The sequence below is a fragment of the Ictalurus furcatus genome, chromosome 9 (assembly GCF_023375685.1).
Source record: "Ictalurus furcatus strain D&B chromosome 9, Billie_1.0, whole genome shotgun sequence".
NCBI classification, from domain to species: Eukaryota; Metazoa; Chordata; class Actinopteri; order Siluriformes; family Ictaluridae; genus Ictalurus; species Ictalurus furcatus.
Genome location: NC_071263.1, coordinates 20166532 through 20193475, shown reverse-complemented (window position 1 = coordinate 20193475; position 26944 = coordinate 20166532). Strand labels below are relative to the sequence as shown.

General features: G+C 39.4%; 1 protein-coding gene across 2 annotated transcripts in view; it reads left to right on the top strand.

Moving 5' to 3' along the window:
• The first annotated feature begins 555 nt into the window (after positions 1-555).
• Positions 556-26944, top strand: part of dph6 (diphthamine biosynthesis 6) — a 74931-nt gene continuing 48542 nt past the window's right edge. For both annotated transcript variants that reach the window (XR_008386705.1, XM_053632140.1), the window contains exons 1-5: positions 556-801; positions 1047-1138; positions 1222-1406; positions 23101-23174; positions 23856-23974. Coding sequence is in view for 1 of the 2 variants with exons in the window: in XM_053632140.1 (XP_053488115.1) it covers positions 773-801; positions 1047-1138; positions 1222-1406; positions 23101-23174; positions 23856-23974 (499 nt within the window). In the remaining variant the exon portion in view is untranslated. The remainder of the gene's footprint in view (positions 802-1046; positions 1139-1221; positions 1407-23100; positions 23175-23855; positions 23975-26944) is intronic.

Here is a 26944-nt window from a genome sequence, read left to right as displayed (position 1 = left end):
CAGTCATTATTGTATTAATGCTGGGATGTATATTGGTTTTCCTGACTTTAAAATTATGTTAAAAGTTCAGTCATCATTCTGTTTACAAACGTTCCAATTAGACTATCAAATCTATTGAATAAAGCACAATATTTCTTATACATAATAATAATAATAATAACAATAATAATAATAATAATAATAATAATAATAATAGTGATAATAATAATAATAATAAATTTATTTATTTATTTATGATTAAATTGTTATTGTTATTCTTGTTGTTGCTGCTGCTGTTGATGATGTTGCTGTTTGTTTATTTTTTATTATAAAATTAATTTATTTATTATAGTTATAAAATATATTGTTTGTTTACACTTGTTTTATATACATTTATTTAGCCCAATTATTAACCGTAACACGTCCCCAATACATTGTACATATTGTTTTTCTTGTTATCAACATAGCATCCCTATCGTTTTCTGTTTTTTGAACAGGCACTTCAAAGGGCAGCTTTTTTAAATCGGGGTCCTCTTCCTCTCCCGGAAGAAACGGTTTGCACGTTGTCGACTCGTGTTTACAAATTGGGGTGTATCCCAAATGGTTTCTTATTGGTCATTTAGTACACCTACACAGGGGCGAATTACCCGCTATTTTAAGTGGTATATAGTGCAGCTATGTAGGGAGCAGGGAGTGGTTTGGGGTTTCGCCTGAGCAACCGGACTCCTTTAATGAAAGGCAGACTCCTTTAATGAAAACGTTATTTTAGTGTTGTTTTGTTTCTTAATGAACAATGAAAATGAAAGTTGTTGCACTGATAAGGTAACGAGGTGTTGCTTTGTCTGCTTACCTTTGTTTATTTTTTTTAAATTCATTGCTCCAATTTAGCAGAACTATCTTATTTATTAATTCTGCTGTCACAAGTGTTTACAGTTACTCATAAAAGTGCACGAGTTTACAAATGTAGTAAACTCAGCTTTCATACGAAGTCACCTACCATATAAAGCAAAAAGTAATAATAATCATCATTATCATTTATTCATTTCATTCTCTTGTGCTGTTCACAGTGGTGGAAAAGACAGCTGTTACAACATGATGCAGTGTGTTGCTGCAGGACACACTATAGTAGCACTGGCCAATCTCCGACCAGCTCACACAGGTAAGATCAGAAAGCTGAAATCCTTAAATAACTGCTCGTAAATGTTTTCTAATCAAGTTTTCTCCTCACTCTGTGTCACTCAGATGAACTTGACAGCTACATGTATCAGACGGTTGGGCATCAGGCTATTGAGCTGTATGCAGAGGCTATGGATCTGCCACTGTACAGGAGGACCATCGAGGGCTCGAGTGTGGACACAGGCAGAGAATACAGCCCGAATGATGCTGATGAGGTGGAAGACCTGTACCAGCTACTTAAACTTGTAAAGGTAATCCTAGTGAAGGTGCTGTGCAAGTAAAAACTTTTCAGCCTTAAGATCGTTGAGCTGTGAAGCATCAAGCAAATCCCAAGTATTTCAAATCACGTCACGAGTAAACACCTAGATAATCAGCTAAAGTCAGTTCCTAAGTCTTTTGGGCTTAAAGCTTTTCTGCTTTCCAGATGCCATCCAGCTGTTCATTCATATCCACTGCATGCGTTGATGCACTCGAGTTTCTTTGTATGTCACTGAGCATGTTTACAGCCACAAAATAAGATGTAAAGAATCTTAATCTTATTCTTAAAGAATCAAAAGGTTCGCGTACACTTACTTCCACATGTAATGTGACTGCAGGAAATGAGTGTGTTCATGAGGCAGCCGGTAATCAGGTTTCTTTTTCTTCATACTTTATGCACGTTATATTTATACAACCCCAAAAAAATTAGGGTGAAACCTTGACCCTTCAAAACATCTTTGTGGAATAATTTACTTTCAAATATTTATTGGGTGTTTTGACTTGTTCAGAATAAGTGTTGCGTAGTCTTTAACTGCTTAAGTTAAATACTATATGTTTGCATGTTAATATCTGGTTATATCTGTGCTCAAGCACAAATGAAGAAAGATGAATGATCGCATGCAGTGAATAATCTGATTGTTAGGCTAAAATAAAATTAAAAAATACAATAAACGTTATTGGATTTCTTAAAATATCATAATGGTTTAATCCAATTTAAAATGCTTCAGTATGTTATTTACATGACTACTTAATAATCCTGTGTAAATCAGATAGTTGTCTGATAATTAGTATGCATTAAGAAAGTTACATGGCTGTAGAAAATTCTAGCTGTACGTACTGTAGGTACCTATGTGTTACTGCTGTATTTGGTAGTGTTAGGTTCAAGTTTTGATAATGGCAACATGTAGTTGTCAAGAAGTAAAACAAGGATGTAAAGTTGTCAAGAAGTAAAACAAGGATGTAAAGTTGTCAAGAAGTAAAAAGAAGTAAAACAAGGATGTAAAGTTGTCAAGAAGTAAAAAGAAGTAAAACAAGGATGTAAAGTTCTCAAGAAGTAAAACAGGGATGTAAAGTTGTCAAGAAGTAAAACAGGGATGTAAAGTTCTCAAGAACTAAAATAAGAAGTAAAACAAGGATGTAAAGTTGTCAAGAAGTAAAAAGAAGTAAAACAAGGGTGTAAAGTTTTCAAGAAGTAAACCAAGGATGTAAAGTTGTCAAGAACTAAAACAAGGATGTAAAGTTGTCAAGAAGTAAAACAAGGATGTAAAGTTGTCAAGAAGTAAAACAAGGATGTAAAGTTGTCAAGAAGTAAAAAGAAGCAAAACAAGGATGTAAAGTTCTCAAGAAGTAAAACAAGGATGTAAAGTTGCCAAGAAGTAAAACAGGGATGTAAAGTTCTCAAGAAGTAAAAAGAAGTAAAACAAGGATGTAAAGTTTTCAAGAAGTAAACCAAGGATGTAAAGTTGTCAAGAATGAAAAAAAGGATGTAAAGTTGTCAAGAAGTAAAACAAGGATGTAAAGTTGTCAAGAAGTAAAACAAGGATGTAAAGTTGTCAAGAAGTAAAAAGAAATAAAACAAGGATGTAAAGTTCTCAAGAAGTAAAACAAGGATGTAAAGTTGCCAAGAAGTAAAACAGGGATGTAAAGTTCTCAAGAAGTAAAGCAAGAAGTAAAACAAGGATGTAAAGTTGTCAAGAAGTAAAAAGAAGTAAAACAAGGATGTAAAGTTTTCAAGAAGTAAACCAAGGATGTAAAATTGTCAAGAACGAAAAAAAGGATGTAAAGTTGTCAAGAAGTAAAACAAGGATGTAAAGTTGTCAAGATGTAAAACAAGGATGTAAAGTTTTCAAGAAGTAAAACAAGAATGTAAAGTTGTCAAGAAGTAAAACAAGATGTAAAACAAGGATGTAAAGTTTTCAAGAAGTAAACCAAGGATATAAAGTTGTCAAGAAGTAAAACAAGATGTAAAACAAGGATGTAAAGTTTTCAAGAAGTAAAACAAGGATGTAAAGTTGTCAAGAACTAAAACAAGAAGTAAAACCAGGATGCAGCGGTGAAGGGGGGAAAGCACCTCAGAGTGATAAGCAGCCATATGAAGAGAGACAAATGAAAGGAAAACCCATCCTCAAGTGTGTTAGTAAGGTGTCAGGTCACCATTAGCTGCCAGAACAGATTCAGTTAGCGTGGAATGTCTGGAACTGTATTGAAGGGACAAACATCAGGCTTCCAACTCATCAGTTCACCGTTATCAGCGTTTTGTTTAACATTGTCAGTTGTCTAACAAGTGGCTCCAAAATGTGCTTAATTGGGTTGAGATCTTGTGACTGATCGACAAAACAATATGATTTATATAACAATATAATATATACATAAAAGCATTGAATGAGCCCTGTGGATGGGGCGGGGTCATCCAGGCAGAGGCCACTCCCATCAGGATAGAAATGTTTCGTCATAGGATAAAGGACCTTGCCCTTTCCCACTGTATAAAGAGAAAATGGGGCTGATTTTGTCATCTGCAACAAGATGGTTTTAGCTTGTGCTCTATTCCCTTTTTTATATCAGATGTTTCACCTTCCCCCTTTTCTCTTTTTTGGAAAAGTTTAATAAAATAGTTCTTATAATATGGCTTCACAATCTTGTTGTAATTTTGTTATTTTTTTAAAATTGCAATATGTTATAAGCATGGTGGCTTAGTGGTTAAGCCACCAAGTGTGCTTCCGCCTGTGTGCGTGGAATTTGCAAGTTCTCCCCATGCTATGGGAGTTTCCTCCGGGTTCTCCAGTTTCCTCCCTCAGTCTAAAGACGTGCTGTAGGCTGATTGGCATTTCTGAATTGTCCGTAGTGTGTGAATGTGTGTGTGTGTGTGTGTGTGTGTGTGTGATTGTGCCCTGTGATGTGTTGGCACCCTGTCCAGGGTGTCCACCACCATGTGCCCCAAGTTCCCTGGGATAGGCTCCAGACTCCCCCGTGACCCTGTGTAGTATAAGCAGTACAGAAGATGGATGGATGTTATTTTTGTCATATAACCCAGTCTTGCTGTCGTGTAAGCACATGTACAAAAAGCAGTAAGAACATCCTGTGAATTTGTTCATGCCAGTGGTTTGATCTGTTCGTTTCTGTCTCATCTTCCAAGAGATTCCTTTTGTACTCTTAATCCTTGTTTGTGGCTCTCACCTTACAATATTTGTTGCTGATCATTTAAAAACAAAAAAACCCTAAAAAACAGGATATCTGCAAGTGCTCCAAGACTGTGTGGTTCAGCTCACGGGGACTTCACTCATTTTGTTTGCAATTGGAACTTTTTCCAATCTTCAGCTGTCGAGTTTATGTGAGCCTGTGCCCACTGTAGCCTCAGATTCCTGATCTTGGCTGACAGGAGTGGAACCTGATGTGCTCTTCTGCTGTTGTAGCCCATCTACTTCAAGGTTTGACATGTTGTAGCTCATCTGCCTCAAGGTTCAACATGTTGTTTGTACTGTGATGCTTTTCTGGTCATCACAGTTGTAAAGTTTAAGTTACTGTAGCCTTCCTGTCAGTTCAACAAGATGTTTCTACGCGCAAAACTGTTGCTCATCTGATGTTTTTTGTTTTTTGCGTCATTCTGTGTAAACTTTGGACACTGTTGTGTGTGAAAATCCCAGGAGATCAGCAAGTTCTGATTCAGAAATAATAACAAGCTACAGTCGAAGGGTGTTTTCACACCTAGTTCGTTTGAGCCCTCCAAGCACTCTCGGAGCGGTTTAGATTGTAACGTAAACAAACCAAGTGACCTCAGACCCCCCTAAAAGGACCCAAAAGCGAACCGTACGGTTTGTGGGTCCTTTTGTGCTTCGATTTCTTCGTGATATGTGAAAGCAATGAGGTCCCGGTCCGCTTTGCGTTTCGTTTCGACATGTGTACCTGTAGGCTTGCCGTACCTGCAGCCATGTTCTTTCACTGCTGAAAACAACACAAAACTTTTCAGCATGTCAGGCCGTGGGATTGTGTGGTCTCAGGAGGAGAGCTGTGCACTTCTTGAAATTTGGAAAGGGGATTGCATTAAATGCCAACTATCCTCAACACATAAGAACACAAAAATGTTTCTTTTGTTTTCTCAAAAAATTAAGGAAAGAGGCTATAACAGAACAGCACTACGATGCCGGGTAAAAAAAAAACAAACAAAAAACTATGACAGTAGTACATGAGCACCCGTGACAAAATGCTTCAAAGTGGTGAGTCCACTGAAATGAAGGATTCCTGTCCTTTCTATCAAGATGTGGTTGAAATTTTGGGTGCAAGCTGGGGTCTGAGTTCTTATGAAGTTGTGCTGAAGAGGACCAAAAAAGAACCGGGTTCTCTTTTGAGTCCACTATATTGTGAACACCAAAAGGACTGAGGTCCCTTTCTGGTTCACTTTAAGGAACTGGGTTTGGTTCTTTTAAAACGAACTATATGTGAAAACACCCAAAGTCACTGAGATCACATTTTTGCCCCATTCTAATGTTTGATGTTAACATGACCTTATTAAGCTTACGCCTTAAATCTGCTTGATATTATGCAGTGCATGACTGTGGCTGATGCAGGTGTTCCTACTAATAGAGTGACTGCTGGGGAAATCGTGTACATATATACGTGTATGTGTGCGTATTTTATATTAAATTATATGTATGTATGTGTGTGTGTGTGTGTGTATATATATATATATATATATATATATATATATATATATATATATATATATATATATATATATTACACACATATGTACTGTACATATATTGCATATACTTATAATTAACAATACTGTCCCATTCTTTATGGCAATTAGTATTTTTTTTTTTGGTTCAAAAGAAATCTCTGACATGTACATGCAAGTTAAAATAAGGCGTGATGAAGTGCATGTTGAGGCACGACAAGTATTTCTGATTTTGTCCTAAGTCGTGAACAATGTGATTTGAGTTACACAAGTCCAGGTCACTTTATTTGAGTCCTCAGCTGTGGTGTCTCCAGTAAAAACTACTGAATGCAGTTTCATATCAGCTGCATACCTTACAGTCATTATGCAGTGTATATGAATGACCTGAAAACCTCTTAGTCTGTATATAGTCCAAAATTCTGAGCCAATGACGAAGAACTGTCTGTTTTTATTTCATTATTTTACCTCCTTTGCAATTATATTCCAGGATCCAAAACTGAGAATTGTTTAAATTATTATATTTTTTTGTAACACAGTATTGTCTGTTAAATGACTCCGGTATACTCTGCTGTGTAATATGCATTAACATTCCTGTACCCAGTACTGTTTGAGGAGCATAATTAGGGTGTCCCGAAAGTCTCCATAGTGGATTATGTTTGCCAGCACCATGTAGGTTGTGTCTTCATCAGTGGGTGTTCGTGGACGTCCACGTCTCGGTTGGTCCACAGCACTTCCAGTCTTTTTGAAACTGTTTATAAGTTTGGTAACAGTATCGTGTATGATGTGCTTCCCATGTTTCCTGTTAAAGTCTATCACGGCCTGGGACAGCTTCCTGATCTAGCCATGAGAATGATTTCAATACGTTCTTCTTTGGGCAAAGGCATTCTTAAAGGCTATCTGGGAGAAAAAAAAAATATATATATGTATGACATTTTGCTAAAAGTGTTCATTTCCCCTATGTATGGAGACAAATGCATGCATAAATTTATATATATATATATATATATATATATATATATATATATATATATATATATATATATATATATATATAGTTTTAGGCACCCTATTTTTTTTAACAAACTTTATTGTTATAGATTTTTATTTTATGATTTCTACATTATGGAGTCAGTACAAAAAACATTTTTATTAACATGTTTATTTTCATTATATGTGTCATATGTTACAGAAAAATGTTAATGTTAAAAAACACAATGAAGGCTGCTGGATTTTGCTGAAAAAATTAGAAGCAAGTGCTACAGTCAAAGTCTCCAGAAGAGCCGTGTCTGGTTCTGCAAAATGCTCAATAAAACTTACACCTCATTTTCTTATAAAACTGCACTAATTGTACCAGAGACTACTATTTTTATTTTTTTGCCACACCAAATATTGACTTTGTTTCATTTACTACTATTTACTGTATAAACATTTAATTTCATTATTTTGAAGGCATCTTTGCCCTACAGCATTTCTTTTCATCTCCCTAAAACATTTGCACAGTGCTGTGTGTGTGAGTGTGTGTGTGAGTGTGTGTGTGAGTGTGTGTGTGAGTGTGTGTGTGAGTGTGTGTGTGAGTGTGTGTGTGTGTGTGTGTGTGTGTGTGTGTGTGTGTGTGTGTTTATTTATTTATTTATTTATTTATTTAGTAGAAGTAGTATTAATATATATGTATTTCACGTTTTGACTTTCACATTCATGTTTGTCTCTACGAACTTCTGTGTAAAATAATAATAATAAAAAAATCCCGTCCTCCCAATGTATTATTCAACTTTTTTTCCCCCCAAGTGGAGTTAGAGAATATTCATTTTGAGGGCCTAATATTTGACCAGGCTGTGTTACGAGGTGTCTGTCAGGTCTCTTGCCTGATGTGCTTTGTTCATTTCTCCATGCTTCTTTCTGCCATGAGAGAGTTAATCAGAGTTAAAAAGTTCTCTTCCTGACAGAGTGAGCAGCCTCTCATACCTGCACTGGACACTGCAGATCTTTGTGCATCCTGCGCCTTTACTGCGCCTTCAACCTGAGCGCCATCAAATTTTTACTGCTTGTTATTTTGTTATGGGGGCTAGACGGCCTGACACTGTGTACACAGGAATGGAGAAATGCTCTTTCTGTACGTCTCTGTGCAAACATGTTCGTTCAGCGTCACTCTCTCATTGGACATGACCAGAACGTGAAGGGCAGAGCTCATGAACCTGCCTCAGGGCCTCTCGTCCTTTTTTTTTTTTTTTCCCCCCCCGTCTCAGGCTTTTTTAGCATTAACAATGTCCAAAAAGGTCTATCCCCTTCACCATTGCTGTTTTTGCTGAGTTCTGCATTATTTTGGTCAGTGTGGGCCACCATAGTGTTATTCGTGTTTTCTAATAACCATTCTTATTACCGGATATCCCACAGGTTGTTGTTGTTGTTGTTGTTGTTGTTGGGCAACTATGGACCATTAGATCTGCCGTCTGTATAATTTTTACCACACTTTGGATGATCTGTGGACTTACGCCTGCATATGATAAACACTCATTTCCTGTCTGTGTTTAAAGGGACAACACACAGCACTGTTTGATTCTCTGTGTTCACCCGTTCTACTTAGGCTTTTTATTTCAAGACAAATAGTTGAAAGAAAGAAAACAGGAAATTGCTGTTATTGTGTTAATAATAGTGACTTCTGTTAGTTCAGAGGTGGAACATTTTGCTGTAGGTTATAAGATCAATTTCACTTTCTCTTTAAAACACAACCCTTGATTTTTGCTTCACTTAATAAGGTGCGAGATTGGATTATATCACCCTCTCCTTTTATCCAGAAGTAAGTGAAATACGACAGTTAGATGAACTACTAAAAAAGGCACATTCCCCCCCCCCCCCCTTCATGTACAAACGAGTTACTTTATAAGTTTTATATACGCTCGTTTAACATCAGTTAGTTTGCTCACACTGTGTTTGCCTGTGTGCTGCTCTTCAAGATGTTTACCACTCAGCGTTCACTTGAGTTTGATTTGTGGTGGAGGGAATGAAAAAGAAAAAAAAAAAGAGAGGAAAAAAACCAGCCCCTACGATAATTAACTGTTGAATCACTCTCCCAGGAAAAGTGCAGTTTTAGCATCAAAAAATGTGTTTGGGAAGTGTGATATTTTGAAAGATCCATCCTAGCAGTTTGAAATAATTAGATGTTATTAAAATCTTTTGGGGAAATGACACTTGAACATAGATGAAAGAATATTTTTAGGTGGTGTACTGAAACACCCCTTTCGCTCTTTGTAATGGGTGAAGTGTGTGAGGAGAACTTGTGTGAACTGTGATGCAACAGTGCCACCTATAGCTGCGTCTGACTCACACTTCATGCAGTGTTGCCCCCACTTTTTTTTTTTTCCTAAAGAATTGGTTGTCCTTTTCAGAAATCAAAAGAAGGTATCATTTTCTTTGCCAGTATTGTTAATGGGGGTGGGGAGGGGAGGGGGGGATAGGGGGGGAGCAGCTTTTTCAGCGGTGATGTTAATCGTGTGGTGACAATGCGGCCTTGCTCTCATCCCTCCTGCTCTTGGTGGCTCTCGGGCTTTTGATGTGTGTAATCTGAGAGACACGACGCAGTCGGGCCATGCACTGACGAGCCTGAACTCTGAACCTAGCTTTTAGACAGAGAGATAACAGTTTTGTCAGTGGAGAGATCTTTCTTCATTTCTTTATGTGCGCGCTGATTGCAGGAATATGCCCAAGATTGATGTACTCTTTCCTTCAAGTGCGTGTCTAATAAATCAGCGGCCGAATTAAATGTCGGCTGTGTCTCGTGAGCCTCGTAAAAAAGGATTAAAAATTCTCTAAAATGAGATATAATAACGGAAATAAAAAGGCGATTTTTGACACCCACAGATCTTACTTATTTTTTAATTCCATCATGTTTACCTTTTCAGTTTGAGAAGTAGTGATATTGATCCAGTAATAACAAATAAAGTTGTTCTTGTGCGTTTTTGTTTTTGTTTTTTGTTTTTTTTTTAAATCCTCATAGCTGCAACCTAGTGATTAAAATCAGTCACATCTGGCTGCAATGCCACGTCACCTATAGGAGCTTCGAAACATTACATGTGGACATCTCAAGTCCTGTGCTTGTGTGTTCACCTTCTCATGCCTGTGTGTATATCTATAGGTCAGAGGTCAGGTCAAAGGTGCTCGGTCATATGATTTGTTAGCATCTCTTCCTCTTTAACTTGGTACATCACATGTCGGTGCTAGAAACTCTAGGTTGAACATTTCACCCTCTTGCACATCCCTGGATTTAAGCAAGTTTATATATGATATGCTGGAATAAATTACAGGATTATTTTTTATATATATAATATAGTATAATATAATATAATCGCATCTATTTTTTTTGTGTGTGTGGTTTGCCAATAAAAGGTAAAGGGGAAAAAATATTTTTGTAAGTTCATATAATCTCAAGACCATACACCAGGTTGTTAGGTTAAAAAAACAACATGTAGTTACTGCATGTCAGATCCAGTATTTTAAATTATTTCGTAAAAAAGAAAAATGACTGGAACTCTGGGGTTTAAATGCGGTTTAGCGTGCTGGCTCTGTTGTACGTAAACATTAATAATGGCTATCTGTATTTTGACTTATATAAATCTGATTTAGACTCATACTAATAGGTATTCTAGAAAATTCATATCCCTCTCTGGTCATATTTCTTTGTTAGAAAAGAGGATGATTATTTTGGTAGTTGATTTCCAGAGCCAGGATGTACCTGTGTCTTTATTTTTTTTTCTTTCTATTCTTCCCCCTCCACCATCTGACCTGTCATGAAAAGCCACAGAAGAGCAGCGCTCCGTCGCTTTGTAGCCGAACACTTCCTTCCGTCGGCGTGTATTAAAAACACAGGCGTTTTGGCCGAGCTAAGCCTGGTGTTTAAGTGCACTCCTGGGCCCGAGCGGCCTCCATTATCGACATCATCAGACGAGCACGGGGCCTCCTGAGAGCAGGGTCCATCAGGCCGGCCCAAAACACGCGTTTGTTTTTCTTCTGTTTCCTCGTCTGTTTGTGTCTGGGCCTTGGCGCTAGGGGCAAACTTTTATCCGGAGCCTTCAGAAGGCTGGCGCTGGTGGAGCTCTCCCGCTGTGAGGCCGCAGGCCAGCGAGCTGCTGAGCCACGCTGATCGATTGTACCCCTGCATCGAGGTGTCCCGTGTGCTGTGCTGCACGCTAGCGTGGAAGAAAAATCAAAATCGAAACTCTTTGTGATTACTGTCATTTTTATTGCGAAAATGGTGCTGAACTCAAAACAAAAAAGAGCATATTTAAACCTGGATGCATGGAATACACAAAAAGAGCAAAAAATTCACTTGTATCAATCCATTAGTAGATGAAAAATGAATGAATGGATACGTGTCCATCGTACAGCCTGTGAAGCAGAGTAAAACCCAAATCCTCACAGAGTATAAACATGCTTTACACCCATCAGCTCCTGTGCGTGCTGTTGTTTTCTGAATTTATCATGTTTCAACAGACTGAGCTGTTTCTCTAGTGTTAGGAATGGGTGAGGTTTCTGCTTGTTTTCCACATGCGGAAGGATAGCGGTGTGGCTCAGATAGTAGCCGTTCGCATTGTTTCATGCCCAAGTGGAAGTGGTGGGACAGGATCTGTTCGACACACAGAGCCATTTCCTCAGCCGTGATCAAACCCCCCTCCACCCCCCACCCCCCAAACAGTAGATAAAGCGCTTTGCCTAAAGCCTTTGTAATTTGTATTTTTCTGCTCAATCTTGTTTAGTGATGATGGAGAGATAGGCCTTATCTCGGTTTGCCGAGAGCATGATCAGCCGACGCCGCTTGAATGTCGTTGAAATAGAGTCTGCTTTTTTGGCCTTTTTATCAATTGCGCCTGGCTATTAAGATGAGTTGTAGACATAGCTCGGAGTTATTTGCATCAGATCGCTGTAACCCCAGGTTTACACACTTTTTTTTTTTCTCTTCTTCCACCGTTAGGAGATTGTGAATGAGCCAGTGCAGCTTTCAGGCTGATACACTACAATCAATATGCGAGGGGAAATGTGTAAGTCGGGATAAGTAATCTGAAAGACCTTCCGAAATGCTGTTGAAATTTGAGTTAATAGAAATTGCCTTCAGAGGCTTCCTTCACTTTAGGAAAAAAAACCAACCTCAAGTTCTGTGTAATTATGAAACGTAGATAAAGAAGTTCGAGTGTGTGTGTAGTAGGAGCAGCCAATGCACTTTGCGGGAACGTGGGCTTCCCAATAAAACGCTCAGACCTGGAGCCCATCCAACAACAGCATAGTTTTACTAAGGCAGAAATAAAGAGGTTGTGAAGCTTCGGGCGCTTCAGATCACAGAGCCATTCACTTCTTTCATTGGCTCCTGGCTCGATCTGCTCGTTTCTCCTCACATGGAGTGTGAGCGATAGCTCTCAATCAGCTCTCACCGACTTATCCCGCCCCAAAAAAAACCCCCACTGATGACTTTCAGTGTTTTGTTTTGGAAAGCATTCCCTGGGAGAAATATTTGTGGCAGACCCTACACCTCCTGCTGCGGAAGCCATAAGCAGCCTTACAAAAACAGAGTCTGGAGTCTGGACAGTGTGTCAAACCTGAGGCCTTACTTTTTTTCACTCTGCTTAAGAGGAGAATGGGGGAGGAAGACTTCTGAGCCGACGGAGCTGTTGACAGGGATTCTGAAGATGGATCTTTGTGCTGCTTCTTTTTTTTTTTTTTCTTTTTTCTTTTTTCTTTTTTCCCCTTCGGTATAATGAGTGATGAGTATTAATCAGGAAAGCATTTGGCTAGACCAAAGTTAAGCAGTATTGTTGTGGTGAGTGTTCAGACAGAGATGGATTCATTTTCATATTCTTCCAATGGAAGAAGTGCGAGAAGGCTCCACGCCAGTTCCTACATGTTTATATCTTTGGTTTAAGTCATGTCAGGACACGGGGTGATCATTTTGTTCTTTCTGAGGAGACTTTCTCTAACAAGCGTTAACATTTTAATAGAGAAGCATTGTGAGTCCGGATAACCTCTTCTTCTTCTCGCTTCTGAACTATGAAAGGATCCGTTGCTATATGACTCCATTCCCTCAGCTCAGACTTTTCCACGCATGTTAGTATGGAAATAATTTTTTTTTCCCGGTTACGAGAACACAGTGAAACCCTGGCTTTGTGCTTGCTTTGGCCATGCACAGGTTCAACCCACCTCACGTCTGCCCTGTGTTTACGTAATTATATATATATATATATATATATATATATATTTTAGGAGGAAACTCGTGAAACGTTAATCTCTCCACTTTTTAACTCTGATGAATTTCTACATTTTCCAGCTGTGCGGCATGGCATATTTATGCTCGAACCTATCTGTGAAAACGGCTCTGTCAGTGTAAATGAATCACGGCTAGCCTCATGTGTGCACTGCAGGCTAGGAGACCTCATACCATTCAGCCCACATGTCTTCATTTCTAAAAAAAAAAAAAAAAGGGGGAAAGAAACAGTTTTCTGCAATGTAAGGTGTTGAAAGGTTCCTCCGTTACTCCCACAGTGCTGTAACTTTCTCAGAGAGGTCATCATTGTTTTGTGGCTTGCGCGACCACAATGTAAACTGTTATGGCTAGAACACAATGGTCAGTGTAAGCTATTGGTATATGTCACATTCCATAACACACAGAACCTGCCTGGCTTGTGTAATAGTGACTTCTTAGTCTGAGATGTGCCCTTCAGCGGGGAAGACACACACGCACACAGACATGGACGTGCATTGATTTCACCAAGAAAAGAGTGTCCTCCTGTAGTGGAGCACATTATCATTGATTAGAAATAAACACATCTGTAGAATATCGGAATGGTGTGATCACAAGTCCTGGCCATTTCAAGTCATTTTGTAATCGAAAAAAAAAACCCCCAACCATCTAATAGATTAATCATTCATTATCTACGTGATGCAGCATGTCATACAGCAGTTTAAGAACAGAAAGATATTTTCTTTTTTTTTGGCTAAGTGACATAATCTCAGCAACTAGTGAAAAAAAATCTAGCATTTCAATGAATTGCATTATGAATGAATTTCTTTGAACATGTAGACATGACATTATGCATTCTTAATATAAACCACAGAAGATGAAAATCACAAGAAACTCATATTATTTTAGCAGTCCATACAGGACTTCACAGAGGGGTTTTTGTGTGCGTGTGTGATTGTCGCAGGCAAAAATGCTTGATCTTCTTGTGGCTTTTTAAACAATTTTTGAGCTTCCTTGCAGAAAATGACTTGAATTGACGAAATTGCAATTGCAGGAAATTGTTTTGTCTTTCGCGGCGATGTTTGCTGGTGAACGTTACACAGTTTGCTTGATTTTGTGCCAATTTCTGCAATTCATCATAAATGTTAATGTTTCAGATTTAATTTTGTTTAAATACCTGCAGTCGTAACATTTCTACCTTAAGCCCATATGGACATCTTTAAATTGTCATGTAGACGTTTTTCCCTTAACTGACTATTATTTATTTATTTATTTTATCTATTTTGGTCTTCTTACAACGGGGTCCAGTAGTCTAAAGCCTTTCATTTCAAATCTGTAAATAAAAGAAAGAGTTTGTTAGAGTTTTGAAAAATTCAAAACAAAGACAAGAAATTCTTCAATATCTCAATATCTTCTCTATTCCATATTGAAGATTCTGCACTATTTCACTAAGGTCAGGTTTTTTCTGACCTTATCTCTTCCATTGACGCACGTGTTCAGATGGCACTCTAATGGATTTGAGCTAAAAAGGATCATCGGGTTTTACACAAACTCGTGGAGTCCATGCCAGCTCGAATGCACGCCGTCATTAACGCAAAAGGGGGACGGAAGACCCTCACACTAACTGTTCCTCAGTGGTGGAATGAACTTCCAACCTCAATCAGGACCGCAGAATCTGTCACTATTTTCAAAAAACAGCTAAAGACCCACCTCTTCTGTGAGCACTTAACTAACCCCTAAAATGCTAATAACCCCCACATTATTTATAAAATAAAAAAACCTACTCTGGCCCTTACACCTCTACTTTGCTTCTCTAGAACTCAATTATAAATCTTGCATGGTAGCACTACTTGTATTGTTCTCCGCTTGATATATCGCTTTGCTTGTATTTCCTCATTTATAAGTCGTTTTGGATAAAAGCGTCTGCTAAACGAATAAACGTAAACGAATAAAGTGCTAAGAAATTTAAATTCCTGCAAATATTTCGAAGATTCCACTTTTCCTTTAAGTTGTTGTGATGTAATTTGTTATGAAAAATGTTGTGCCAGGTTTAAAAAGAAAGCCAAAGAGAAGCATTTCCACTGGTCTCAGATCTTTGGAACATACTCTGAATGTTTATTAGAGGTTGCACCCTACACAGTGCAATAATTACCCAGTTAAAATCCATTCGTGCGGCAAAAAAAAAAAAACAAAACGTAATAATATTTTATTTATGGAATATGTTAATAATATTGCACAAATGCGGCATGCTGACATTAATATTGTCTTGCTAAGCATAAGCAATAGTTTACTGAAGAGTTGTAAATTGTCTTTGCACTCTTATAGACATTCTGTTTATTTTGATTAATATTAAAGTATTGGCACACAGGGCTTTGCTTGGGTATACTGGCCACCATTCGTGCAGGTCACCAGTGTCATTTTAAATAACTGCTTAATGAGATAGACAAGCAACAGCACTACCAGCGATCCATAGAATTTCAAGGGCACTTGACTAATTTATTAGGTGCTTACAAATTGAGTGCACGGTTCGTGATTACAGGTTTGAAACGTATTCTTGTAAACCCTGTGGTAGAAACGTTGGATTTTGGCCTGAACTGCCGCAAGCTTGGTCTAACACCAGCAGAATACCAGTGTGACTTCTTAACTGAACAGTCTTTACTAAGAGTCATTCATAGTTGGTGTTAGACCCTGAACACTGACCCATGATTCTCAGTTTCTGTTGTCTGTGCTGTAGTGTGTCACCTTGTCATGGGAGGATTCTGTCCTGTTAAGTAAAGGGCATTGTGGGGAAAAAACGAAAGAAAAAAAAAACAAGAGGGTCCTCATGCGTTCAACAAAGCCTCTCTGTATATCTCAGACAGCAGTGCTGGATTGATTGTGTGTGTGTGTGTGTGTGTGTGTGTGTGAGTGCGAATGTCAGGCCCTGAAGGTGTTTGGAAATGTTATGAAACACAATTTGTTTGACCTTACATGTATTGTCACAGAGGTCCTTCTGTCCAGGCAGTGCTGTGTGTGCAGGGACCCAATCCCATTACAGACACGGCCCAAGCTGATATAATGGAAGGACCCATTAAAACCATGTCTCGCCTGCTCATTCATTGATGGATGCAGTGGATACAGAAGAGGGTGGGGTTAAAGTGTGTGTGCGTGTGTGTGAGGCACAGCGAGAGTACGATGGTCTTATGTGCCCTTGAGCAAACTGTCATTCAAGGCACTTTAATTAATTTCCTGCTTCTTCCTGCCTAGTCATGCTCCGTGAAAGGGGCAGTGTGTGTAACAGCATTAACACGATGCTGTGTGGAGCTTAAGCCTGGCTGAGTGTACACGAGAATCTACAGCTTTCCACACGATATGATATTGATTTCCAAAGCAGCGATTCAATATTTGATTCGATGGAATCTGCTACAATAGGATCTATTGAAGAACGGTAGGGGTAGGCCTGCTGTTAATTAGTGTACCGTTAATGGTGTAGAGAAGGACTGGTTTAAAGGTATAAGAGTTATGGACACATCACATCACATGCTATCCTATTAAATTATTCACACGCCAAATAAAAATATATTTTCCGCATGTAATTAATCTTCGTTATTGTCCAGTCTTTTTGTAAAGTTGTGCCAATATTCGCGCAAGCCAATGTAAATCAAAAAGTTCTACTGGATTTGCAAAAGTTTTGGACACACTGATTTTCTTTGACTCGCATCGATGCTAATAAAAGTATATATGTTATTAAACATTGTAGCAAACTCTTGAAAAGGTCCAAATCTGGAGCCAAATGACTGAAAAGGTCATTGTTTGTCTTCATTTATGGATTTATGCTGACTTTTCTTTTTTTTTTTCTTCAAATGTAATATTTCTTTAGTTAATGTGTTTAAAATTAAATCACTGGGTTCAATTCAATTTGTGTGTGTAATTGAAATACATGAAGCTATTTAAACTCGACTGTGTAATCTGTAACTTAAAGAGCAGTAACTCATTTGAAGCCGATCATACGGAGCCTCTAAGGGGACGTGGTGATGGGGGGGGAAAAAAAAATCTGAGATGGGAGGACGTTTATATTTCAATGCTTTTGCTTTCGCGTGCAAAAACGTTTGCGTTCCGCCGAGAACCGTCGCGCTTGAATTTTACGCGTTCTCTCACGAAGATATTTGAGTTCTCTCAGTTGTTTTGCATTCGAGTCCTCTTGTAAAACCTGTTGCGTTGTCTTAAGAAACGCGCGTTCTCTGAATGATCTGAATGACTACCTTGCTGCCAGTGAGAAATTAAACCTGAAGCACTGTTTGTATGGGAGGAGTACGTTTCGACGTAGGAGGACATGAAGGTTTTACGAGAGAATGGAAAAACTGCAAGAGACCGCAAATATCTTTGCAAGAGAATGGAAAAAAATTCGCAGGAGAATGGCAAAAGAATTGCGAGCGAACCATTTCTTTCACTCAGTTACCCAAAACAGTTTCTTTGGGGGCGGACGCAAAAGTTTTGAAGTATACATTTTCCTCCCATCTCATATTTTTCCATAACCATGTTCCCTTATAGTCTCCATACAATCAATAGAGGTTTCTATTCAATGATCTTCTTACGCGTACATTTTCACACTCGGGAGCATGAGTAGGACGCGAACGTTTTTTTTTTTTTTTCTGACGTATTCATGAAGATTTTCATGAATACCAAATTTCACAAATGCTCCTACGAACTAGTTAACGAATAAATCCATTCGTATACAGATTGATAAACGAGGCCCATTGTATCTGAAGGTTTCTCTGTATTTGTTCATTTTTAATCACGATGACTATTTCGCTTTATGTGCTTACGTCTACGCCACTTGAGGATATTCAGGAACATTTTGAGGCCAGTTGTAAAAAAAAAAAAAAAAAAGTGACCCAATTTTAATTGAAGTCTTCTCAGATTATCTGTTGCTCTTGATACGGAGCATATAAAATTCGAGTCTTAACCCCTCCACTCCTACTCGCACTAGTTCTCTAGTCACGGCATCCCTGATTCCAGATGTGTTCTATAGTTGGGACTCGACACTCTGTAATGTCACGAAATTGGCCTGCGTGTAAATTGTCACTTTTCCCTCATTGCTTTGGGTAATTATTTCTCTTTTTGGAACACGTGCAAGCTTTAATCACTTAACATCTTTATCATCCAGCCCAGTGCATTCATTTTTATGAAAGACGTTCGGGCCTTTGATTTAATGAATTTGACAATTAGCGAGTCGTGTTAATGAGTGTTAAGGGCTAAGGAGCTTCATTGACAGGGCTCTGGGCCTCGGAGCGCCGCTGCTCCCATCTGCAATGCTTCATTTCTGTTTCTCCTGCCCAAAGCTTGAAAAATGAGCCAGAGACGAGAGAGGACGAAAGATTAAAGGATGGCTTGCTTTAGAGTGCTAGTTTCCTGCCACTTCATTACAGAGTAGCTGTGCGCTATGGTAATATAGGGACGGTGGAAAAAGAAAAGACGCATTGGCCAGAACTAAATTTAAACACCGTGATTAGATGCAGTAATAGCTTTTAGGAGTCTGACGTCTTTTTTTTTTTTTTTTCCCGGAGAACTTAAACTGTCAAAAATAAAATAGGTCGATAGAGATATCCAACTGTAGGAAATCAAAGTTTATGTTCATGAATCCAGAGAACACTTCTGCAATATCAATCCAGGCTGATTTATGCTTGTGCACAGCAGTTCCTCTGTGTTTCCTCCGTAAAGGATGAGAAAGTATGCGTAATATTTGTGAAATTGAAGAGGCTGAGATTGTGCGCCGTTCTGGTAAAATAAGTAACCCTAGCCTCCTTCATTCCTGTCAGTCTCGCAGCGATGATTCGGACGGGATGAAAACAAAGCGGCCTCCAAAAATAACCTCTTGCTCGAGCTCCATCATACTCTGGTTTGTTTATAAATGGTCTAGGTCTCCGAACTCAAAGAGTGGAAAGAAATGGGTGTGAGAACGTTTCAGGAGTGAGCAGAGAAGTGCTATTGTTATCAAGCGATATTCAGTTTCTATTCATATCCAGTTCCTAGTGACTATCCGAAAACTCGCAGGTCCTTAACACAGGCTCATCTACAGTCCAGTAAAGCTTTTTTTTTTTTTTTTTTTGTCTTGGTGGGAAAATTATTTTGCTGTTTAGATCACTTTTGATTCTCTGCCAGTGTACAGTAAGGTTTCATCAGTTGAACTATGTGAACATGTACAGGAAGGGAATGAAATTGGATCATTGATTTAAAATGGTAACTTTACATCCATCCTGAGCCCACACTGAAATAAATAATTGCTACTTTCCCACTGGAATACATCAGTATGACTGAGACATTGCCATGCTGCTCACCAAACAGTGTGGTTACACTATGCTGTGTCCCAAATCCAGTGTTTAACCCAGACGTTCCCTTTTTATGATGTATTAAGTTTCAGTGTTCACTTTTGCCTGTCCCAGAGCTGTAAATTTACTCTTAGGCTTTGAAATATATGAATACACTTCCAAGTCACCGTGTAACATTCAGTATGTGTACATGGACAACAATAATCCGATATTAACCCGATTAAGAGAATACTCTGATTAAGAAACAAGCATGTAAACAGCAATTTTTTGTTACCTTAATCTGATTAAGGTCATACTCGAAGTAAACACAAATCGAATTAAGACATGTGGAGTGTTCCTCTTTTAGTCGCATTATCGACGTGTATTACAGACATGTAAACACCTTAATCACACTATTAACGTCGTGTGGGAGTTTTCACCGCATTTTGCGACAGGACACGTACACACATGGCAGTGCTCAACCGTTTGACGGCAAACAAGAGAGCACGGCTGCGTCCCAAACCACGTACTTACCTACTAAATATTAGCCAAAATAAGCAGTCGTCTATTTGCACGTACAGCATGACAAATAATTAACTGCACTTGAAGCTTTCGTAAAATTAAAAATGAAACACCCAAAACTGTATACGGTACCATAACGAAGACGACCTGTATGTAGATACGGGAAAATCTGGAGGGGACATCGGACGACGTGATGTGTGGACGTGATGACGTGTGATGTTAATCGAGCTATTTTCTATAACATGTAAAATGGGAACATGAAAGGAGTATTCTAAAAGCTACTCAAACACCTTAATCACAATATTGCCTTATTCAGAATAAGGTCAGTAATTAGATTATTGCTGTCCATGTAAACGTAGTCAATGTTAGCGATACAGTACTCTTTTATTGTTTTGAGCATTAAAATAATGGCTATTAAGACTGTAAGAGCGTGTGTGTGTTTGTAAACGCGAGAGCGATGGATCTCGCCATGCTTTCACTCGCCTGTGTTTGTAGCCAGACCTGAGGCTGTAATATCTCCATGTCCCTGACACACACATACACAAGCGTACATATATATTCTTTATCTGATTAGCTGGCGTGTTTGTGTGGAAGACAGCGTCAGCCTCAGGCAGGGCATGGATTTCATTTAAAAAAAAAAAAAAAGTATCAAAGGTTTACACGTTGCTCTTTTTAATCAGCATGTTTATCAGGCAGAGAAAAATTGCAGGAAGGACCACAGGGAGAGGGGAGGGTTATCTTAAGCACCAGTAGCCTGGGAAATTGATAATGGCTACAAGGTAATTTACTGCCAACTTGTGCATCCCCGCGCGTGGGGCTGCCCCCCATTCTAATTACAGCACATGTAATGTCCTAATGAAGCTGCGGGGTGGTGCGTGTGTGTGTTTGTGTTTTTGCGCGTGTGTGTGTGTTCCTGTAAACTGTCCTCTTTTTGCAGCTGAAAATGAACTCATCTCGGCGCTCGGTGGAAATCTCATCGTCCCGCCGGAGTGTGCGGTGGCTCAGAATTTATGGTCCTGCTCGAGAGAAACATTTAATCATTGTGGAAATGTTAATTGTGCTCTTGCAAAGAGGCTAGGCTTCTATATGAATGCATGGTGCAGAGCTGTTGGTGTTGTCCGTCACGGTCAGCACACAGGCGTTTGGATGGGGAAGATGATCAGCCACTGATCAGGAAGCTCCGTACAGCGGTGGTGTTTAGTGGGACGAACGCAGCAGGCCGGTTTTCTGCGAGGGTCAGTGGTTCATCGAGACTGTTGATAAGAACACGGCAGCTTCGAGAGGACAGGACGTAGCCCGAGTCTCCCCACCCTACAGGGGACGTGAACAGAGTCAGGAAAACCCCGCTACCCCTTCCATATATAAACATCCCCCCTGCCTATCTGACAGAGGAAGAGACCTGCTATTGAGCTCTGTTATCTCTGGTTTAAAACTGGGTATCATTGTGCAAAGGAAAGAGAGTAAATATTGCTTTACCTCTATTGCTACTGTCTGCTTTTGATGTCATGCTTCCTGCTTTTGTGATTGACAACCATACTGGAGTCGTTCTCCGAGTCTGACATGAACTGAAAGTCATCCGTATTAACCTGAATTTTTTTTTTTTTTATTGTATTCATTTTACTTTTCATGTATTTGAATGTCTTTGAGTATTATCAGTAGCACTACACTTTACCTTTATGTCCTATAAACTGTGTATTATGAAATTGTGTTGCTTTCTTAAGCGAAGAATTTGACCAAAAATCATTAGTGTTTTCGATTTATTTGTTTACTTGCTTGTTTGTTTTTTGTTAAATGCAAAACCCCTTCCCATTTAAATGAACCCTTTAGAAGGAAATGATTAAGGCAAAGAAAGTGAGTTTACACCAACAAGGCATTTAGTTGATAAGGTTTCACAGATATTCCTCTGTTATCAAAAATAACAAAGGTCAAATTTGCGTCTGTGTTTTAATGCATTTAATACAACCTGTATTAAAATTTTAATTAAAATTAGAAAACATAATTGGACAGAAAATTTGCAATAATTCAACAAACAGATCAAGTATTTCCCCTTTGATTTCTTTAAATGTTTAAGCCTTATGGTTAAACTTGCAGGTTTTTTTTTATTATTATTTGTAAAAAGTAAAAAAAAAAAGTTCTTTTGTTTAAATTGATTTTTTTACATTAGTTTAATTTTGTACACCCAGACAGTTAGAATTTTTCCGTCAAACATTTTTCATCATTAGCATGATTTTACTTTTGCATTCAAAAAGACTATATAAGTGAATTTCCCTGTTTCTAGATTTTTCCCCCCCAAACAGTTCACTGCAGAAAATGGAAACGTTAGCACAAGACGTCTCGCATTTGTTTCATTCTTGCAAATTTTCTGACCAATAATTTGTTGTTCAGATTATTAAAAGCTTAATATTTTGCCGTTCTGGGCTTGGCCCATTTTTTGCCGCAAAGTGTGTGTCCAGCCTTTGTCTTTATAACTGCCTGCACACAGTGTGTTATAACTCTATCTTACATGTAACAGATTCTATATACTTCTCGGACGAAGAATAATAAAATTCTCCGATTGTATATGCTGCCTTTTTGCAAAACCTTTTACTGCTTGCTTTTGGTACTTTTCAAAATAATTCTCTGGTGATTTTTGCATTGTGTTTTGAATTATTGTCTTATTGCAGGACATATCCATATTACCAAAAAAATAAATAAAAATGCAAGAAATAAAGTACACTATACGGAATGGCTTGTTTTTTTTTCAGACCCATTTTTGTACATTCGTCAACACAAAGGTGATTTGGACAAAATGACTGAATGTAGACCGTAGGCTCTCATACAGTATTATGAAAATTCTAGCAGTATTCAATCATGAAATATTTTCCAAGTAGATGACTTGTGTCAGTCCATCTGGATACGAGTGTCTTCTGAATAGCAGAGATGTAAATGCTAACATGTATGCCACATTAAATATCTAGTGTTTTTCCTGTGTGTTTGTTGCTCAGGAAAAGGAGGGTGTTGAAGCAGTATCAGTAGGAGCCATTCTGTCTGACTACCAGAGAGTTCGGGTGGAAAATGTGTAAGTAAACCGCATCTTATTTCATCCTTTTTTTTTTCCAGCTCATGAACCGGCAGCATCATGTGTACTCACATTAGTGATTTAAGCAAATGACTCTGCATGTGAAATCTGATGAGCTGAGAGATCATAATCAGTGTCAACATACATTTCTCCTAGCTTTACCTTAAACTGCTGTCACAGCGAGGCCTGTCACTGCGCTCTCTTTCTCTCTCTCTCTCTCTCTCTCTCTTTCTCTCTCTCTCTCTCTCTCTCTCTCTGTATCAGCTCATAGTTCTGTCAGTCAGCCATTGTTTCTGCGCTTAGTTCCTCAGGGTAAACAGACGGCTCTGTAGCTGTGAGCTCAGGTTACCTAACCTGTCTCCATTCCTGAGAGGAAGGACGCCATGAGGGCGGCTGTGTTCTTCTAATTGCACTCTTAACTCATACTCAGGCCTCGCTGCCATTCAAGGGGCGTCCCTGCATGTGCTACATGAGCACGGTAGTGGCGCGCTGCCCGGGTGAAGAAAAAGCGCCAATCGCCTTTGAAGTAGTTTAGTTTGTCGTAGGTTCCTCCCCAAAAACATCTCACTTTTCTCTCTCCGCCGTCCTGTCTCCACTGATTAATCTTTGTTTTTTGTTTTTTTTTCTCTGTTTGTATCCCTGTTGTTTTCTGTTTCTTTCTCTGTTTCTGTCGTGATGCAGGTGCTCCAGGTTGCAGCTCCAGCCTCTGGCGTATTTGTGGCGCCGGGAGCAGGCTGATCTGCTCAGTGAGATGATCTCCTCTGGCCTTCAGGCCTTCGTCATCAAGGTGGCGGCGTACGGTGGGTGACGAGTTCCAGATTAGAACTGCAGGCCTGTAGGAGCGCGGCGCAGGTCCTGAGTCGGCTCGAATAATCAATCAGAGCTCAGCAGAAGCGTTGACGTGTCAGCCAGCGAGGAAAGCAGTGAAGTGAAGCACAATGGGAGGAGATAAGAAGGAAATTCTTGGCAGTTGATGCATGATCATAGATGAGGGCTTGCACATTAATGAAAGCCCTTAGTAATTACACGCTTCTTTATTGTTTGGAACCTGAGGTTTTTTGTTTTTTTTTTTTGCGGGGGTTTTTAGGGGAGTTGGTGCATACCTCTGAGCACGCAGGGCGTGTAGTCCAGATTAGAATCGTGTATGTCTCATTTAAGCCGTTAAATGACAGGCTGATTGAGGAAAGGTTAGTGTCTTGTCACCTGTTCTCTCGCTCCATGCGCTGCCTTCAGGCGAGATCCATATCAGGTTGCTCACTAAGAATTGGTGAGAAGAAGAAAAAAAAAAAACGTTTCTGTTGCAGCTAGTTCTTGGTTTGAGGGTATCACGTGTATCGCCTGACAGGGGAAATGATGGATGATAATTAGGTTGCAAATAGTTCTTTTATTTTTGAGCTACTTGTAGCTATAAATCACGATCACAACAGTGTTTATGTGCTCTTATGAGCTTGTTGTCACTTTCCCTTAGTCAGAAACTGAGCCATACAAGCCGACTGTCAATCTGTTTTCCCCAAAACCATTATTTCATTTAAGCTTGACCTACATGGTGTACATTTTAGAATGACACTATTAATGTGACAAAGGACTAGATAGAGTAAGAGTACCATATTCAAAACTATTTTCAGTGATATGAGCTTAGGTATTTTAAAATTTTTTTTTAAAGCAGCACAGATTGACTTTTAAGAGTTTTAAGGAATGCCTTTCACCTGTCCCTAACCTCCCTCTCAACTTCACCGAGGTGGATACGTTTTTCTTTTGTTTTTTTTATTTTACTGCTTCGAGAGCGGTGTTTAACATTTTTTTTTTTTACATCCATAAAAGTGGATAACTCTGTTCTTTGATATGTGTGATGGCACTTTGCCGTGTTTCAACCTTCCAGCGTGAACTCAAAGTAGGAGCAGAAGGGAGGTAATTATGCTGATGAGCTTGTTTTGGTTTTGCTCCTGAGCACAAAGGCTCTTTGTGTGTGTGAGTGTGTGTGTGTGTGTGTGTGTGTGTGTGTGTGTGTGTGTGTGTGTTTGCGGGAATGTCGAAATCGCCCGACACGAGAAGCTTTCCAAATCATCCCCGAGCCACACACATGCCCTCCTCACCTCACCTCTGACAGAACAGGCTCCTGAAAGCAGATTCCTTGCATTTCTGGAAGCTCATAATTAGAAAGGAAGCCTAGCATAACTGACTTTGTGTGAGTTCTCATGTTGGCTACAGGTAGATGAGTGAGATGTTTTCAGCGCTGACTCTGTCACCTGGCCCTCCGGGCGTCTGTAATTACCAATGAGAGAGAGTGGAATGGTCTCGGCAGTGCCGCGGGGCCATCAGGCCTTGCTGCTATAATTGTAGCTTTCATCAGAGCGCGCTGAAGCGGCTGGGCGTGTTGTGTGCGGATATCAGGTGACAGAAAGGGGTTCTTCAGTACAGTACACTCAGACCGCAGGTAGAAATAAAGAATCCTCCTTTCTCATTTCACAAGTGAGGGTGGGATGCGGAATGACAAACGCCAGCTTTGTGTTCGATGCCGGTGTCGACCGGGGGCTTCTCCGTGAAAGCAGCTGGTGGATACAGGTCATGCGCGAGTCACAACAGGCATTGAGGAGAGTCATCGGCGTGCTGTAGGAAGACACAGACTCGGCCCCGTCTGCCTGGTACGGAGTCTTTCTGAGACAGCTGCCCACATGCAGCGTCGGCATGTGATCGAAAACCTGTCGACGTGTTGAAGCCCCATCGGTGCTTTTTATTCTCAGCCATGCAGATAACCCGAGCCGGCCTTCATACATTTTCACTCGTAGTCCCCGTGCTTGCAGGAATACCAGTAATTGGCTTGACAAACTGGCAGCATCAAAAGCATCATGTAATTAGTTAATTGCTAGGTTTGTCAAGGTGAAGATTCCCAGATGCTGCCTTGTCTCTGGTAGTTAATTGGACGTGTGTAGCAGAAAGATTTCTCTTCACTTTTTTTTTTCTGCCTCCTAATTTAGTCATGATCTCAATTGGTGCTGGATTGATTGATTGATTGATTTTTTTTATTAAACTGTTAGTGTATAACAAAACATATTTCAATCTATCAAGTAATCTAGCAATATTAGGAAATGCATATTCTCTTGAGATTTGAAACAAATTTTAAGTACCTACACTCTCAGACATTAAGGTACCACCCTGTAGTTTTCCTTGTCACTGTGGCCGTACCATCAAGGGTACATCTTTTAGTATGTACACTGTATGACCAAAAGTTTGTGGACACCTGTCTGTCAGACCCATATGTGCTTGTTGAACGTCCCAGATTTAGTCCCGCTTTGCTGGTATAATAACTTCCACTCTACAGGGAAGGCTTTTTACTAGATTTTCGAGTGTGGCTGTGGGGATTTGCTCAGCCAGCTAGATCATTAGTGAGGTCAGGTACTTATGTTGGGAGAGGAGGCCTGGGGTGCAGTCTGCGTTCCAGTTCATTCAAAAACTGTTCAGTGGAGTTGAGGTCAGGGCTTCATGCAGACCACCCGAGTTCTTCCACACCAGCTGCAAGCTTGCGTTCGCCATTCTGGCACAAATCTCACGTGTGGGCGGGGCTTAACAGCGATTTACTCTCATTGGCTAGTGAGATTTGGATTGACAGCTCCCTGACCAGGAAGTAGACTTCAGTTTCGCGAATTTTCTGGATGCGGTTCTCTGTATAGTTATAGTGTTTGTGCTTTGTAGTTGAAATGACTTACTTACGTCATCAGTATATTAGTTCGCAATTAATATTTAAGGTTTGGGTAGTCTCATACGACTATTTT